The following is a 19,546-nucleotide window of genomic DNA, read 5'->3' as shown; positions in this document are numbered from 1 at the left end:
GTGGCTATATACGGTGTAGAAAGAAGAATTTCCAGTTCTGCAAGATCATTCCACAGTCTTTCTGTTAGTGAAATATTAAGGTTATCTACACCTTCTAATATTCTCGTCTCCTGTTAAATCTTCAGCTTGTTGCTTTTTTGTGGCTATATACGGTGTTGAAAGAAGGATTTCCAGTTCTGCAAGATCATTCCACAGTCTTTCTGTTAGTGAAACATTAAGGTTATCTACACTTTCTAACATTCTCGTCTCCTGTTAATTTTTCAGCTTGTAGCTTTTTTGTGGCTATATACGGTGTAGAAAGAAGGATTTCCAGTTCTGCAAGATCAATCCACAGTCTTTCTGTTAGTGAAACATTAAGGTTATCTACACCTTCTAAGATTCTCGTCTCCTGTTAATTTTTCAGATTGTAGCTTTTTTGTGGCTATATACGGTGTAGAAAGAAGGATTTCCAGTTCTGCAAGATCATTCCGCAGTCTTTCTGTTAGTGAAACATTAAGGTTATCTACACCTTCTAACATTCTCGTCTCCTGTTAATTCTTCAGATTGTAGCTTTTTTGTGGCTATATACGCTGTAGAAAAAGGATTTCCAGTTCTGCAAGATCATTCCACAGTCTTTCTGTCAGTGAAATATTAAGATTATCTACACCTTCTAAGATTCTCGTCTCCTGTTAATTCTTCAGATTGCAGCTTTTTGGTGGCTATAGACGGTGTACAAAGAAGAATTTCCAGTTCTGCAAGATCATTCCACAGTCTTTCTGTTAGTGAAACGTTAAGGTTATCTACACCTTCTAAGATTCTCGTCTCCTGTTAATTTTTCAGATTGTAGCTTTTTTGTGGCTATATACGGTGTAGAAAGAAGGATTTCCAGTTCTGCAAGATCATTCCACAGTCTTTCTGTTAGTGAAACATTAAGGTTATCTATACCATCTAAGATTCTCGTCTCCTGTTAATTCTTCAGATTGTAGCTTTTTTTGTGGCTATATACGGTGTTGAAAGAAGGATTTCCAGTTCTCCAAGATCATTCCACAGTCTTTCTGTTAGTGAAACATTAAGGTTATCTACACTTTCTAACATTCTCGTCTCCTGTTAATTTTTCAGCTTGTAGCTTTTTTGTGGCTATATACGGTGTAGAAAGAAGGATTTCCAGTTCTGCAAGATCATTCCACAGTCTTTCTGTTAGTGAAACATTAAGGTTATCTACACCTTCTAAGATTCTCGTCTCCTGTTAATTTTTCAGATTGTAGCTTTTTTGTGGCTATATACGGTGTAGAAAGAAGGATTTCCACTTCTGCAAGATCATTCCACAGTCTTTCTGTTAGTGAAACATTAAGGTTATCTCCACCTTCTAACATTCTCGTCTCCTGTTAATTCTTCAGATTGTAGCTTTTTTGTGGCTATATACGCTGTAGAAAGAAGGATTTCCAGTTCTGCAAGATCATTCCACAGTCTTTCTGTTAGTGAAATATTAAGGTTATCTACACCTTCTAAGATTCTCGTCTCCTGTTAATTCTTCAGATTGCAGCTTTTTGGTGGCTATATACGGTGTACAAAGAAGAATTTCCAGTTCTGCAAAATCATTCCACAGTCTTTCTGTTAGTGAAACGTTAAGGTTATCTACACCTTCTAAGATTCTCGTGTCCTGTTAATTCTTCAGATTGTAGCTTTTTTGTGGCTATATACGGTGTAGAAAGAAGGATTTCCAGTTCTTCAAGATCATTCCACAGTCTTTGTGTTAGTGAAACATTAAGGTTATCTACACCTAAAATTCTCGTCTCCTGTTAATTCTTCAGCTTGTATCTTTTTTGTGGCTATGTACGGTGTAGAAAGAAGGATTTCCAGATCTGCAAGATCATTCCACAGTCTTTCTGTTAGTGAAACATTAAGTTTATCTACATCTTCTAACATTCTCGTCTCCTGTTAATTCTTCAGATTGTAGCTTTTTTGTGGCTATATACGGTATAGAAAAAAAGTGTTTCCAATTCTGCAAGATCATTCCAAGGTCTTTCTTTTAGTGAAACACTAAGGTTATCTACACCTTCTAAGATTCTCGTCTCCTGTTAATTCTTCAGATTGTAGCTTTTTTGTGGCTATATACGGTGTAGAAAGAAGGATTTCCAGTTCTTCAAGATCATTCCACAGTCTTTCTGTTAGTGAAACATTAAGGTTATCTACACCTTTTAAAGTTCTCGTCTCCTGTTAATTCTTCAGATTCTAGCTTTTTTGTGGCTATATACGGTGTAGAAAGAAGGATTTCCAGTTCTGCAAGATCATTCCACAGTCTTTCTGTTAGTGAAACATTAAGGTTATCTACACCTTCTAACATTCTCGTCTCCTGTTAATTCTTCAGCATGTAGACTTTTTGTGGCTATCTACGGTGTAGAAAGAAGGATTTCCAGTTCTGCAAGATCATTCCACAGTCTTTCTGTTAGTGAAACATTAAGGTTATCTACACCTTCTAACATTCTCGTCTCCTGTTAATTCTTCAGCTTGTAGCTTTTTTGTGGCTATATACGGTGTAGAAAGAAGGATTTCCAGTTCTTCAAGATCATTCCACAGTCTTTCTATTAGTGAAACATTAAGGTTATCTACACCTTCTAAGATTCTCGTCTCCTGTTAATTCTTCAGATTGTAGCTTTTTTGTGGCTATATACGGTGTAGAAAGAACGATTTCCAGTTCTGCAAAATCATTCCACAGTCTTTCTGTTAGTGAAACATTAAGGTTATCTACACCTTCTAACATTCTCGTCTCCTGTTAATTCTTCAGCATGTAGACTTTTTGTGGCTATCTACGGTGTTGAAAGAAGGATTTCCAGTTCTGCAAGATCATTCCACAGTCTTTCTGTTAGTGAAACATTAAGGTTATCTACACCTTCTAAGATTCTCGTCTCCTGTTAATTCTTCAGATTGCAGCTTTTTGGTGGCTATATACGGTGTAGAAAGAAGAATTTCCAGTTCTGCAAGATCATTCCACAGTCTTTCTGTTAGTGAAATATTAAGGTTATCTACACCTTCTAATATTCTCGTCTCCTGTTAAATCTTCAGCTTGTTGCTTTTTTGTGGCTATATACGGTGTTGAAAGAAGGATTTCCAGTTCTGCAAGATCATTCCACAGTCTCTCTGTTAGTGAAACATTAAGGTTATCTACACTTTCTAACATTCTCGTCTCCTGTTAATTTTTCAGCTTGTAGCTTTTTTGTGGCTATATACGGTGTAGAAAGAAGGATTTCCAGTTCTGCAAGATCAATCCACAGTCTTTCTGTTAGTGAAACATTAAGGTTATCTACACCTTCTAAGATTCTCGTCTCCTGTTAATTTTTCAGATTGTAGCTTTTTTGTGGCTATATACGGTGTAGAAAGAAGGATTTCCAGTTCTGCAAGATCATTCCGCAGTCTTTCTGTTAGTGAAACATTAAGGTTATCTACACCTTCTAACATTCTCGTCTCCTGTTAATTCTTCAGATTGTAGCTTTTTTGTGGCTATATACGCTGTAGAAAAAGGATTTCCAGTTCTGCAAGATCATTCCACAGTCTTTCTGTCAGTGAAATATTAAGATTATCTACACCTTCTAAGATTCTCGTCTCCTGTTAATTCTTCAGATTGCAGCTTTTTGGTGGCTATAGACGGTGTACAAAGAAGAATTTCCAGTTCTGCAAGATCATTCCACAGTCTTTCTGTTAGTGAAACGTTAAGGTTATCTACACCTTCTAAGATTCTCGTCTCCTGTTAATTTTTCAGATTGTAGCTTTTTTGTGGCTATATACGGTGTAGAAAGAAGGATTTCCAGTTCTGCAAGATCATTCCACAGTCTTTCTGTTAGTGAAACATTAAGGTTATCTACACCTTCTAACATTCTCGTCTCCTGTTAATTCTTCAGATTGCAGCTTTTTGGTAGCTATATACGGTGTAGAAAGAAGAATTTCCAGTTCTGCAAGATCATTCTACAGTCTGTCTGTTAGCGAAACATTAAGGTTATCTACACCTTCTAATATTCTCGTTTCCTGTTAATTCTTCAGATTGTAGCTTTTTTGTGGCTATATACGGTGTAGAAAGAAGGATTTCCAGTTCTGCAAAATCATTCCACAGTCTTTCTGTTAGTGAAACATTAAGGTTATCTACACCTAAAATTCTCGTCTCCTGTTAATTCTTCAGCTTGTAGCTTTTTTGTGGCTATATACGGTGTAGAAAGAAGGATTTCCAGTTCTGCAAGATCATTCCACAGTCTTTCTGTTAGTGAAACATTAAGGTTATCTACACCTTCTAACATTCTCGTCTCCTGTTAATTCTTCAGCTTGTAGCTTTTTTGTGGCTATATACGGTGTAGAAAGAAGGATTTCCAGTTCTTCAAGATCATTCCACAGTCTTTCTGTTAGTGAAACATTAAGGTTATCTACACCTTCTAAGATTCTCGTCTCCTGTTAATTCTTCAGATTGTAGCTTTTTTGTGGCTATATACGGTGTAGAAAGAACGATTTCCAGTTCTGCAAGATCATTCCACAGTCTTTCTGTTAGTGAAACATTAAGGTTATCTACACCTTCTAACATTCTCGTCTCCTGTTAATTCTTCAGCATGTAGACTTTTTGTGGCTATCTACGGTGTAGAAAGAAGGATTTCCAGTTCTGCAAGATCATTCCACAGTCTTTCTGTTAGTGAAACATTAAGGTTATCTACACCTTCTAAGATTCTCGTCTCCTGTTAATTCTTCAGATTGCAGCTTTTTGGTGGCTATATACGGTGTAGAAAGAAGGATTTCCAGTTCTGCAAGATCATTCCACAGTCTTTCTGTTAGTGAAACATTAAGGTTATCTACACCTTCTAACATTCTCGTCTCCTGTTATTTCTTCAGATTGTAGTTTTTTTGTGGCTATATGCGCTGTAGAAAGAAGGATTTCCAGTTCTGCAAGATCATTCCACAGTCTTTCTGTTAGTGAAATATTAAGGTTATCTACACCTTCTAAGATTCTCGTCTCCTGTTAATTCTTCAGATTGCAGCTTTTTGGTGGCTATATACGGTGTAGAAAGAAGGATTTCCAGTTCTGCAAGATCATTCCACAGTCTTTCTGTTACTGAAACATTAAGGTTATCTACACCTTCTAAGATTCTCGTCTCCTGTTAATTCTTCAGATTGTAGCTTTTTTGTGGCTATATACGGTGTAGAAAGAAGGATTTCCAGTTCTGCAAGATCATTCCACAGTCTTTCTGTTAGTGAAACATTAAGGTTATCTACACCTTCTAACATTCTCGTCTCCTGTTAATTCTTCAGCATGTAGACTTTTTGTGGCTATCTACGGTGTAGAAAGAAGGATTTCCAGTTCTGCAAGATGATTCCACAGTCTTTCTGTTAGTGAAACATTAAGGTTATCTACACCTTCGAAGATTCTCGTCTCCTGTTAATTCTTCAGATTGTAGCTTTTTGGTCACTATATACGGTGTAGGATGAAGAATTTCCAGTTCTGCAAGATCAGTCCACAGTCTTTCTGTTAGTGAAACATTAAGGTTATCTACACCTTCTAATATTCTCGTCTCCTGTTAAATCGTCAGCTTGTAGCTTTTTTGTGGCTATATACGGTGTAGAAAGTAGGATTTCCAGTTCTGCAAGATCATTCCACAGTCTTTCTGTTAGTGAAACATTAAGGTTATCTATACCATCTAAGATTCTCGTCTCCTGTTAATTCTTCAGATTGTAGCTTTTTTTGTGGCTATATACGGTGTTGAAAGAAGGATTTCCAGTTCTGCAAGCTCATTCCACAGTCTTTCTGTTAGTGAAACATTAAGGTTATCTACACTTTCTAACATTCTCGTCTCCTGTTAATTTTTCAGCTTGTAGCTTTTTTGTGGCTATATACGGTGTAGAAAGAAGGATTTCCAGTTCTGCAAGATCATTCCACAGTCTTTCTGTTAGTGAAACATTAACGTTATCTACACCTTCTAAGATTCTCGTCTCCTGTTAATTTTTCAGATTGTAGCTTTTTTGTGGCTATATACGGTGTAGAAAGAAGGATTTCCAGTTCTGCAAGATCATTCCACAGTCTTTCTGTTAGTGAAACATTAAGGTTATCTACATCTTCTAAGATTCTCGTCTCCTGTTAATTTTTCAGATTGCAGCTTTTTGGTGGCTATATACGGTATAGAAAAAAAGAGTTTCCAATTCTGCAAAATCATTCCAAGGTCTTTCTTTTAGTGAAACATTAAGGTTATCTACATCTTCTAAGATTCTCGTCTCCTGTTAATTCTTCAGATTGTAGCTTTTTGGTGGCTATATACGGTGTTGAAAGAAGGATTTCCAGTTCTGCAAGATCATTTCACATTCTTTCTGTTAGTGAAATATTAGGGTTATTTTCATCTTCTGAGAATGTTCTTAATCTTAACAACCACTTGTATCATCAAATATGTACTTCTCTGTTGCGTTGCTCCTTTTCCTGCTCGCTTCCTAAGAATGGCATCCATTTTGGGAGTTGTCGCTGCTTACTTCAGTTCACCAATGAGTAACTAAATGAATCAGTTTAATCAATAATGGCAAATATCACATCCTTCCTGCTCCCTTATATTTATTTACTAATATGTCAATAAAATAAAAAATAACTATTTATTGATGTATATGGTTCATAAATAAAAATATTAACTCAGTTTGCATTATTTTTTTTCAGTTCACTTTAATTTCATTTCAAATTGAAACTGTCCAATAAAAACTGGAGTCGGAGTCAACATGTTTTTTAGCGACTCTAACTCCGACTCCTTTTACTGAAAAATCTACCCGACTGTATGACTCCGACTCCACAGCTCTGAATAATAATAAATATAAACTTGCCAGTTTAGAGGAGAAATATTTTTTCTCCAACTTCAATTTGTATTTAAATAAATCAGTTTATACAGATAAACAGAGTTTTTTGATAGTTGGAGTCATATTTAATTACGCACCTTTTCATTAACGCTGATTTTTAGGAAGTTACTGAAAAAATTTAAGAAAAAAAAATAAATATAAAAATAAACACTGAGGGGGTCTGGTATTTAAAGGGGTGTCAAAATTTTTAAAAACCTTTTTATAGCATTTATTATCGTCAGATCATTTCAAAATTTCTCTTTAGTAAGTGTATTGAGGTACTTTTCCAGCAAAAAAATTGAAAAATCGGTAATTTCATTGATTTTGAGGTACCCGGATTTTGACTTGCGGCTGCTTGTTGAGATATATCCTGTTTTTAAAGTCACTGATTTTTCAAAGAAATGTTTCAGATTTTTTTTAAATATAAAGAATATCAACGAAAAAAAAAATCTTTATATAATTTTGTTGTTCGTATGCTAATCTGCCTATTCTGTATTACTTTTAATTTTCATCTTCGAAATATTGCGTATAGTGAAGCCGTCAGTGTATGGTGTGTTCGGACTGAACCAGTGCTTCAGTGGCGTAGCTAGGGTGGGGCAAAGGGGGACATCTGTTCCCGGGCACAGCATCCAGGGGGCGCCAAATTGATGGTACGAAATTTTAGAATGAAGTGTTTTCAATTCATGGCACACAGAAAGGGGCGCAAAATCTTCAGTTGTCTCCGGGCACTGAAAACCCTAGCTACGCCTCTGCAGTGCTTCCTAGTAAATCTAGGAGGCACTGACTGAACACACTCAGTGGCGTATCTAGGGTGGGGTATCTGTCTCCGGGCGCAGCATCCAAGGGGCGCAAATTCTTCAGTTGTCCCCAGGCGCTGGAAACTCCCTGAACACGCTGTACTGGTCCTGTCACGTGGGTGTGAGTCACAGAATCTGGTCTTGTGCTTCAAACATGGGGGAGCCTAAGAGCCAGATTTATTTATATTTGTTTTTATTCTTTTCTGTTTTTGGTTTTGAAGACATGAGCGCTTTTTTTTCACTTAGCTTGATTAATGATTGATGCAGTTCTGCTGATTGACAACCCTGTGTTTAACCCTTTCCGGCACGCTACTCTTTAAAGTTGGAATTTTACCAAAAACATTTGTAGGCAGTCTATTTAGGCCTAGGAGGGTATGCAGGTATAATTTTACAAAGACTGCACAAACCGTTTCCGTTTTGTGGGTGTATCCGAAGCGCCCCACAAAACTGAGCCGCACGAGCTGTGATAGGTGAGCAGTGCTGTGAAGCACGTATTACAGTAAAATACTTTGTCTATGATTTAAAAACAGTCGAATCTGATCTCTGTAGCAGATTTAGCATAACCCAGGAAACTCTCATTGCTTCGGCAATGCTGAGGCCTCTCCTAGCCATTTACACAATTTTAAAATTTATAAGAAAAGTAATTAAAATACTATAATATTTACAATTAATTATTGACTAGGAAAAATAATTATTAAATATATATACAAATAAAAATCTACAGAAATCAAAACTGAGCAAACTACGCACGGTGAAAGCAAGAGAAAAAAAGGGACTGCTCTCGCTGAAAATCAAAAAGCTAAGTGAAAAAAAAAGCGCTCATGTCTTCAAAACCAAAAACAGAAAAGAATAAAAACAAATATAAATAAATCTGGCTCTTAGGCTCCCCCATGTTTGAAGCACAAGACCAGATTCTGTGACTCACACCCACGTGACAGGACCAGTACAGCGTGTTCAGGGAGTTTCCAGCGCCTGGGGACAACTGAAGAATTTGCGCCCCTTGGATGCTGCGCCCGGAGACAGATACCCCACCCTAGATACGCCACTGAGTGTGTTCAGTCAGTGCCTCCTAGATTTACTAGAAAGCACTGCAGAGGCGTAGCTAGGGTTTTCAGTGCCCGGAGACAACTGAAGATTTTGCGCCCCTTTCTGTGTGCCATGAATTGAAAACACTTCATTCTAAAATTTCGTACCATCAATTTGGCGCCCCCTGGATGCTGTGCCCGGGAACAGATGTCCCCCTTTGCCCCACCCTAGCTACGCCACTGAAGCACTGGTTCAGTCCGAACACACCATACACTGACGGCTTCACTATACGCAATATTTCGAAGATGAAAATTAAAAGTAATACAGAATAGGCAGATTAGCATACGAACAACAAAATTATATAAAGATTTTTTTTTCGTTGATATTCTTTATATTTAAAAAAAATCTGAAACATTTGTTTGAAAAATCAGTGACTTTAAAAACAGGATATATCTCAACATTAATGATTTGCTTGTGTGGTGCTGCCATCTATTATTCATAAAAGAGACTAAAAGTAATCATTAGTGTAGTTTTCGTGATATATATCGATTATTTTCAGTGTCTAAAGAGGGAATATTTTTGGTGTGTTCACACCGAACACACTGCGCTGGAAAGAGTTAAAGAGAAGTTACTTCATATTTAAAAACTGGGTATAAAATATGTTCCTGATAATATGTCGAGTTGATCTCAACATCTTCACTCTTTTTATTTCTAATTTGCCGTTATATGAAAAACCAACAACAATCATAAATCCCTTTGAAAAACTTTCGTTAGTTTCTTTGGACATGTTTTAAGATATTTTCTCCTCTTTGATGATCATTAATGTATCTCTTTTTATTGAAATTATTTAAATATACCCAAAATTCATCTATTGGGACAACATTTTTCCATTTCTTTCGGGATAAATATTTCTTACAAAGAATTCTACAGCGCGTTCTGCGTTCGGGATACGTCGTGAAGAAAGACAATGCACATTGCACATTGCCTTTTTAAGATTCAAATCAGCATTAATCACTTTGTTTATAGTTGACATGAGCATTTTAATTATTTTGCAAGTGACCTTTTTGACTTGCCGGATTTTCTTTTCTTATCTTTTCAAAATTCGGTATCCGTTTTATCTTTGGATTTGCATTTAGAACAATGTTTCCACTTGAAGGCAACTTTCACTGGTTTTGTTTTTCTTTCTCGTTGTCAATATTACCTCTCGTAGCTTTAGTAAGAAAAGAAAAAGAAAAACATAAAAAGCGTGGCTTTCACGACACTGGATACGAATAACTTTCATCGGAAAGAGCACAAGCATAACCTTCCATTCATTACTCTTTTAAAACAGCCATTTTACATAAAAACAAAACTATTAAACAGCAGACGATAATTTGTACTTTTAAAAATATAGTTGCAGTTGAAAAACATTTCTAAGCACACGGTTTTTTTTATAGCAAAGCAAAATCGTCCAAAAATTGTGCGAACACTCTCTAAATGCATAGCAGTTATTTAAACTAGAATCTGAAAAGAAATTTTAATAATATATGTAATGCGATAATAAGCTAGTTCAATGAATGAAACGCATGTAGGATGCTTTTTGTTTTATTTTTTACATCTTAGGTCATTTAAATATTTTCTTACAATGAGTTCCGCGAAATTACATTCAAATTTTTTGAAGCAAAATAAACTGTATCACTCTTCCATTGCTTTTTTCATAATAACTTCAGTTAATCAATTTACTCACATCTAATCTAAAATCCATTGTAGGGTGCTCCAACTAACTCATCGGTGGATTTTGTTGGCGGTGGTTCATCCAGCTAAATAGAATAGAGAATAAAACATTTCCTCCATTATATAAGGCGAGTTTAACATTTTGAAATTTTAACTTTATGATTTGAAATGAAAAAATAAATTTCATCACGTTTATATGAAAATAATTATTACTAAAGCTTTTATGTTTCGTGGAAATCAGAATGGAGAAACTTTTAGAGCATCTCTCTTTAACAAAGTTAAAAAAAAAAAAAAAAAAACAGCTCTTTTGGAACAGCTTTCATCTCAAGCAATAGAAATCATGTTTTCATGCTTTTGTTAAAGAAGAACTTTACAAACACATAAGATGTAAGATAAAGAGTTTAAAATTAAATACGCCAATCGTTAGCTAATCAGCTACTCTTAATCAACATGATGGATGCGATATTTCCATACCACCTGAATTATAAATTAACCCAGTTTCTTACTGGACATGGGAATTTTAAAAGTTATTTGAACAGATTTAAGTTGAGTCCTGAGTCTGTCTGTGACTGTGTCCTCGGCGGCGAGGAGAATGTAGAACATGTGCTTCTTCTATATCCTAAATATGAGAACGAAAGAAAAGTCTTGAAACTGGGACTGAAAAATTTTAATATTAACTGGCCTCCAGAGTTTTACCAATTTATTTCCGAGAGAAGTGCTTTTAACACTTTTTGTCAATTCATTGTAAAACTGTGTAATCATCCTTAATTTTATTTCAATTTTCTCTTCTGTTTAGTTTGTATTGTGTTTCTTACTTACTTCTGTAAGCCCCATGTGATACTATGTGGTACATGGGGAACTTATTATGTTTCTTTAATAAAAAAATTATTGCCACCAAATACTATTGCCCCGTATTATCTTTAAAGGAGTTAAATAATGAAGAATCCGCATGTATGTATGTATGTATGTACAGTAAGATCCCGCTTAACGCTGTTTCGTTTAGCGCTGTTTCGGTTTAGCGTTCTTTTATTTCAACCCAGGGATTCCACGAAATCGCTCGCAGCATACGGGGATTCCCCGAAATATTATGCAGCGATAGGTTTCAAATACATATCCGAAAGAGTGTACTTGTACTTCTTGTTTGGTGCGGTATTGTACAGACATATTTTGAAGGGGTAAATGTGGAAGATGTCGAAGAAATAATTCAAGAAGCAGCGGCTAGTCTTTCTAATGATGAGCTCAAGGAATTAACTGAACAAGAAGAAAACAAAAATGTTGACAGCAGTGATTCAGAAGAAGAGCAAAAAGAACTTTCGATGGCGTTTGTAAAAAGGAGTTTGTCTATCATAACTGAAATAATGGATCAATTCATTGAAAATGATCCGAATTTTGACAGGAGCTCAAAAGTAAGGCGTGTTTCTTTTAAGAAAAAAAAAAAAAAAAAAAAAAAAAAAAACTAGCAGTTTTTATCCAGTAGAAAACAGTTTGTTCTATTTGCGATAGAAAGTTAGTAAATTTTTTTCTGTATTGGAAATTTCATTGAAGGATTATTTCGTTACTATTTATTATATCCACATTTTTTTTCCATTGAAAAATGCGTATTAAATTATTTTGTTAAATTATCTAGTTCAAAATACTGCATTCAATAATAATAACCAGTGTATTGTAAAATACGCTGGTTTTCCAAAAATTAAGGAAAAATCACAAAAACACCGATAACTCCCTCAAAAATTAGCCAAGCCGTATAAAATTTGAATATGTAGTCAAATAAGAATTGATGAGTAAAACTGCAGTATGTAAATTAGTGGCACTGCAATCGGAGTACGTTACCTGCAAGGCGACTAAAACTGCATGTTTGAGAGCAAGATTTCAAATTTCGCTGTGATACTGAGATAAAATCTGGGACAGCCAATTTGCAACAATGACCTCCAGGCGCATTTTCTCGAAGAACTGCGATGGAGAGCATATGGGAGACTAGAGGCAGGTCAAAGTCGGGCAGAAGTGGCTAGACGGCTAAGTAGGAGTCTTTCTGAGGTTCACAGACTTTGGCAACAATTTTTACCACAGATTCGGCATCCAGGAGTTTTAGCCAAGGACGGCCAACTACTACGGCGAGCAGTTATGACGATATTTGTTGTTATGCGCACTAAAGAATAGAACCTCAACTCTGGCTCAACTGAGATCTTTTCTTGCTGAAGCCACTGAAAGGTTGGTGTGACTGTCAACCGTGCGTAGAAGGCTTCCCAAAGTAGGTATGTATGCGAGGCGTCCTAGCCATTTACGTTCCCTTTTCGTCATGTCATAGAAGGGAATGTTTGAGGTGGTCACGTCAGCATGTCCACTAGACGTCTGATCAGTGGGAGCTGCACTCTTTACGGATGAGTCCAAGCCCCAAAGTGACAGTAAGCGTTACATGATTTGGAGAGAACCTGGAACCCGTTATCATCCATCAAAAATCCGTGAAAGAGATGCATACGGAGGAGGCAGTGTCTATGTTTGGGGAGGTATCTCTTTGGGAGGACGCATAGACCTCCATGTCTTTCCATGTGGAACCGTGAATGATCAGGTCTATAGAGATGATACCCTTGATGCTTAGGGCAGGGCAATAGGTGATGATTTCCTGCTGCAGGACCACAACGCTAGACCGCACAGGGCTTGCATCGTGGATAATTATCTTAAGCAGCAAACAATTCAACGCATGGAGTGGTCAGCTCAATCTCCGGACCTGAATACTATCGAGCAAGTTTGGGATGCTTTAGGAAGACGTATAGCTACTCTCAGTTCTTCTCTTCAGACTCTTGCCATGCTTGCAACTGCTTTGCAAAAGAAATAGTTCTCACTTCCTATGGAACTGATAGACCGCATAAAAGATAGCATCGTACAAGGCTGTACTTGCTGTATTGCTTCTAGGGGAGATCATACTCTATACTGAAGGTAATTTTCTTATACCAAACTCTGACACGTACGATTTGTTCATTTTATACATATGCTAATCTTATAACACCATAATATTCTAGCAATTTCTTTCATATTATTTTATACCTTACTATGTGTTGTATATTGTGAATGAGTTTCATTAAATTCTACAGGTAACTTTTTGAGTAATCGTTCTTTTTGTGATTTTTCCTTAATTAATGATAACTGATAACCAGAGTACATATAGTAACTAATAGGACATGCCCAAAATCAGTATTTAAGGGGACTCATACACCTTAAACCCCTTATGATCTTCGAATATGTGACTGTTGCAAGAATTGGGATATTTTATTTATTTTAAAAGCAATTACTTCCAACTTTTTACATCTGACTACATAATATAGCTGCTTTGGAAAATAGTAACCAGAAAGTTTGTGTTGCCACAAATATTTTTGTAATTTAATCCTCTTTGTGACAAAATATTTCGCCATGTTTCCACCTTGCGCGCATGATATTTTAAAAATGGCTAATGGTACATACTTGAAATTGGACGGAATTCTTTATATGGGCACTACTTTCTAACTGAACCAACAATCTAACGAATATTTTAATATTGAAGAATTTTATGAACGAAAACATTAAAAATTTTTTTAATAAAATACATTTTATAAACTTAACACAAAATAAAATAAAAATTTAACATGAAATTTTTAGAATTTTAGGTTCACAGTAGTTTCCAAATGTTATAAAAGCTATATATTAAATATGGAATTAAATTACGCAACAGAATGTTTTAAACTGTGTGCGCAAGGTGGAAACATGACGAAAAATTTTGTCACAAAGAGGATTAAATTATAAAAATATTTGTGGAAACACCAACTTTCTGATAACTATTTCAAAAAGCAGCTATATTATGTAGTCAGCTGTAAAAGGTTGGAAGTCATTGCTTTTAAAATAAAGAAGTTATCCCAATTCTTGCAACAGTCACATATTCGAAGATCTTATGGTTTTTAAGGTGTATCAGTCCCCTTAAGGTAACCACCGGTAGCTTACTGTTTTGAACGCTTGTATAATTCTCTTCTAAAATTTCTTTTCATTCGGCTATGGGTTAAAAATTTCAGTTTTTAAAAAATGCTTTTTCAATAAATAATAGACAGTAAAACAAAAAAAGTGTTTTTTTTTTTTACTGCTTTCTTTGCTGGAGGGCGCTGTAGTTGTTTTTTTATTTACCACTGAATTTTCTAAATACAGATAGTATGCATTGGCATTTTATTAGATTTCGATGGATTATTTTTGAAAATTTCGTTGACTAACTTGAGTTATATATATAAATATTGATAACGACTTGATTTTAACGTTATATATATAAATTTATAATTAATGTCTGATATGACAAAATGTCGTTTTCACTAATTTAATCTTGAAAAATATGATTACGGTATATTTGATGTAAATAAATAGTAATAAATATTATTTCTAGCCATTAATTGCGCTAAGTAATTACGTCATTCAAAAATGTATGAATCTACTTCTGTGATGGAATTTTAAATTAACCTGAAATAATTAAAAAAAGTAAATGCTATAATAACAACCATATCGTTTCCACAGTTTATAATGTTGAATACGTTTCATTCTTTATCTCTTGTTTGTGTCAGTAAGCTCGTTTTTCACTGTTGCTTTCCAGTTGCTTAAATTCTATATACAAACTTATATAGAAAACAAAGAACTTCTCTGGTTAATTCTACATAAGTTTAATGTCTATGTAGAAAGTTAATAAATATTAATTAAAATTTGTTAAGCCTTTCGAATAAATGTTACTTTATTGATATTCATACATACATAGGTCACACTGAAATTTTTTAGATACGCGCAGACGGTAAGTGGCAGAAAAAAATTAACAGTTAAATTTAAAAATATGAACTGTTTTAGCCTAGTAGACCATTTTTTATTGGCTAATTGCAAGTAGTTTAACGTAGAATAAATTTTAAGGAAAAATGGAGTTGACGCGATAACATTATTGAACTATGACTTTCTATGATTTTAAAATGGGATTAAATCAAGAAGAATGCGTTCATTTCCACATTTTGAAGTGAATCTTCACTTCAACATTTTAAAGTGAAGATTCTTCTCGTGCTACTGTATTCAGATGGTTTACAGAATTTCACAGAGATAGCAACTCGCTTCAGAATGAAGAATACACAGGAAGGCCATTGTCAACTGTAATGTCAGATAATGTGCCTGCCATACGGAAAATCTTAATCGATGATTATCGCTGCACCTACCAAATGATATAGAAGGATATTTGCATTGGATCCACCAATATAAAATTATTTATGAAGAACTGCATATGAAAAACTAGTTTATCATTGGGTTTCTCCATAATTTAACTGAGTACCAAAAAGAGGAGTGTGTCAGAATCAGGAAAGAAACCCTTAAATTACTTAAAGTTGGTGGCCACCGCCTTCTTTCTAAAATCGCAACTAGTAATGAAACGTACATACCATTTTTTGACGTTCCGACACGTCAAGTGAGTAAAGTATGGATCTTTGAAGATGATCTCACAGCCACAGTTGTGAAAAGAAAACGTGCCATGAAAAATGTAATGTATGATGAAGACCCTTAAATTCAATCAGGAAAGAAGTTAGGAAATCAGAAGAAGAATCAGGAAAGAAACGCTTAAATTACTTAAGGTTTGTAGAGTCATTAGGTTAATTGGAAGCAGAAAAGATGAGAAATATGCAACCGCCTTCGCCGTGAATCGAACCACGGACCTCTGGAATACCGGCCCAGCGTGCTACCGTTACACCACGAAGGCACGCTAGGGAAGTGGGAGAAATACCTTATAAGGTTGGTGGCCACCACCTTCTTCCTAAAATCGCAACTAGTAATGAAACATAGTACCATTTTTTGACGTTCCGACCTGTCAAGAAAGTATGGATCTTTGAAGAGGATTTCACAGCCACAGTTGTGAAAAGAAAACGTGCCACGAAAAAAGTAATGTATGATGAAGACCCTTAAATTCAATCAGGAAAGAAATCAGGAAATTACAAGAAGAATCAGGAAAGAAACGCTTAAATTACTTAAGGTTGTAGAGTCATTAGGTTAATTGGAAGCAGAAAAGATGAGAAATATGCAACCGCCTTCGCCGTGAATCGAACTACGGACCTCTGGAATACCGGCCCAGCGTGTTACCGTTACACCACGAAGGCACGCTAGGGAAGTGGGAGAAATACCTTATAAGGTTGGTGGCCACCTCTTTCTAAAATCGCAACTAGTAATGAAACATACATACCATTTTTTTGACGTTCCAACCTGTCAAGATAGTAAAGTATGGATCTTTGAAGAGGATTTCACAGCCACAGTTGTGAAAAGAAAACGTGCCACGAAAAAGAGTAATGTATGATGAAGACCCTTAAATTCAATCAGGAAAGAAATCAGGAAATCAGAAGAAGAATCAGGAAAGAAACCCTTAAATTACTTAAGGTTGGTGGCGACAGCCTTCTTTCTAAAATCGCAACTAGTAATGAAACGCACATACCATTTTTTGACGTTCCAACCCGTCAAGAAAGTAAAGTATGGATCTTTGAAGATGATCTCACAGCCACAGTTGTGAAAAGAAAACTTGCCATGAAAAAAGTAATGTATCACTTCAGAAGTACAATACTGATCAAAGCTAGAAAAACAGAGGTCAGTCACAGCTGAGTAGTACACCCCTAAGTGCCTTCCAGAAATTCTTCAAGAAATGAACGTTAGAGGATTTATGCTCCACCATGACTATGCATCTTCTCGTTGAACAAGATTGACAGTTGAGGTTCTTAAACAAAAACACACCAAAATGATAGACGATCCACCATGTTCACCCGGTATAACTTTTTAATCTAAAAAGAACTTACGTGGACGTCATTTTCACCCCGAAAATAAGATTGATGGAGCTATAAATGCATTTTTTCATCGACTCCAAGAAATAAATGATTTGAGGCATTTAATCTTTGTAAAATTCCCCTACAGTTAATTGACACTTACCTGAAATATTTGGAAACCTTCTCCATCGCATTCTTCTTCGTCACAGTCATTTATGTCGACTTTTGAAAGAGTGTGACAAGTTCTCGTAAAATTCTCTTCTTCAATGAAATTCTGAATCGCCAAACCGGTGCAGTCGCTATTATGTGAGCAATTTTGGAGACACGTTATGAAGTAGCTGTCGTAGACACTTTCAAGAATCCATTTTTCGTGCAGTTTTCCTTCAAATGAAAATTTGTAAAAAAGCATAGAAACATTAAATGTAAGAACACAAGTTGAAATACACAGAAATATCGTAAGATGAAATAATGTTTTCTTCATGTTTTTGATTAAATTTTATACATCTAATGTTGAATTATTCTCGTGTATTTGTGTATTTGTGTATTCTCATATATTCGTGAATAGAATTAACAACTTAGCTTAATAAATTAATAATAATTAAATCGAAAAAGTTGTGCTAAAGGCAATTCAGAAATATATTAATAAAAATACTAATTTCTAAAATTAACCCTAAATCAGCAAGTAAGTTAAAATAAAGACCGTGGGAATCTGCAAAAATCTATGATTGTCTGTGAAACGCTTAAAGTAGGGAAAACAGCAGCTGTTAACGACGCAGATGATAGAACATCTCTAACCGCACAATCTGCCTTCTCTGTTGATATCCGTGACCCTCTCATATTTCCGTGACAGACATTCACTTAGCAACATTGGCAACTCTGTCTGTTTCATATTTCAAAACTATGAGAAAATATTTGCGTGAGGATCTTCAATACAGAAAAAATCAGCAGAATGTTTGGATATGAATAAATTTGTATTCTGTTTACAAAACGATATTTCCCCTCTTTACTATCTCCATAGCAATGTAAAAAGTGTGGCATAAAATGTCTAATCGGAACTGAATTTTAATTTTTGATTTCAAACAAGCTCATAGAAATTAGGGAAAACAGTTCACCTCTATCTATTAATTTAAAAATGGCTGCCTACATTTGAAATTAAACCTTACGTAAGGTACGAATACAATTCAAATTTTGTATCTCTAAAATATATATCGTACGCAAATGATTCAAACTATAAGAAGTGATGAGTACTAATAGTCCGTCTCGTTCTCCTTTTGATAAATAATTTGGCCAAAGGAAAAGAGAGTGTTTTCCTTAGAAAGTCCTTCATGACACCACCAGTTCGCAGACAAACAGCCCATACCCAACAATCAACCAGACAACAAACAAAATAAAGACTACATCAACTATGCGGAAGTAGAGCATTCCTATGTAACAATCATAAAACAAAACTGCTTAATGTGGCGAAACAATTAAGGTAAATTTATTTACATTGGAAAAAAAAAAAAAAATTAGTATTTCCAACCTCCAAAAACTCAGATTTCACTAAACAGAATTTAAAACAAATAAATAAATAAATATATATTTTTTTATAAACTTTCAGATTTTATATTACGCCCAAAGGTTTTTTTTTTTTTTTTTTTTTTTTTTTTTTTTTAACGTTTCGTGTTGTAATTTAAATTTAGGGGTACTCCTGAAACAAAACTTAAAATTTTAAAAGAATGGTATAACAAAGGGACGAGAACAGTATCGTATAAATTTCCCGTTTCCAATATCATCTTTTGGGTATTGTCAAAAAAAAAAAAAAAAAAAAAAAAAAAAAAAAGAGAGAGAGAGAGAAAGAAATGTCGTTACAAAATAAAATAAATAAATAAAAAAACAAAAAGAAACGAACAAAAAAATCTCCTTGCTATTCGTAATTAGGGTTTGTCGACTGATAACGAGATTTCGTCCTTCAACTTGGAGTTCGAAGCGGCCATGGAACTTTAATGCCACCAACCTAAAAACAAAAGAATTCTACCGCTCAAAGAGGCGGAGATCCTAGGATGACACCGCCGCGCGCATCTCACATCCGAGTCCACTGCACCGCGAAGGTTACCGAAGGCCCAGTTTAGGAAGCGAAAGTCGAAAAAGCGTTTTGGGACCTTGAAACTGCCGGGTTCTGTCCTTGAGATGCTCCATTTTGACCTGCGAGCTGCCTTGGTTCAATGTTTCGGGAAGCTAAGGTGAATGAAACAGCGCAGTTCGTTTCACCTTTATTTACTAAACATCATTTTCTTCCCACTTAAACCATAAAATTCAGTTCAAGAGCAATATCGCAAAGTAATTTAAAAAGAGCATATCTTTAGAAGTATTTGATTTGTTAGATATTTGATTTTGAAAGAGCATATTTTTGAAGTTACTTATTGCCATTATTGT

The 19,546-nt window shown here is 35.2% G+C and overlaps 1 protein-coding gene across 1 annotated transcript; it reads right to left on the bottom strand.

Moving 5' to 3' along the window:
- Positions 1-10,210: 10,210 nt before the first annotated feature.
- Positions 10,211-17,993, bottom strand: LOC118189754 (uncharacterized). The gene is made up of 2 exons (XM_035360416.2): positions 17,295-17,993; positions 10,211-10,441 (listed from the first exon to the last, which is right to left on the bottom strand). The coding sequence occupies exons 1-2, from the start codon at positions 17,610-17,612 to the stop codon at positions 10,376-10,378; spliced, it is 384 nt and encodes a 127-aa protein (XP_035216307.1). The 5' UTR covers positions 17,613-17,993; the 3' UTR covers positions 10,211-10,375.
- Between the last annotated feature and the right edge of the window lie 1,553 nt (positions 17,994-19,546).

The sequence above is a fragment of the Stegodyphus dumicola genome, chromosome 4 (assembly GCF_044657685.1).
Source record: "Stegodyphus dumicola isolate Sdum_Otavi_A_Nest chromosome 4, ASM4465768v1".
NCBI classification, from domain to species: Eukaryota; Metazoa; Arthropoda; class Arachnida; order Araneae; family Eresidae; genus Stegodyphus; species Stegodyphus dumicola.
The sequence above is the reverse complement of the archived record's forward strand: the minus strand, read 5'-3'. Positions and strand labels throughout refer to the sequence as shown.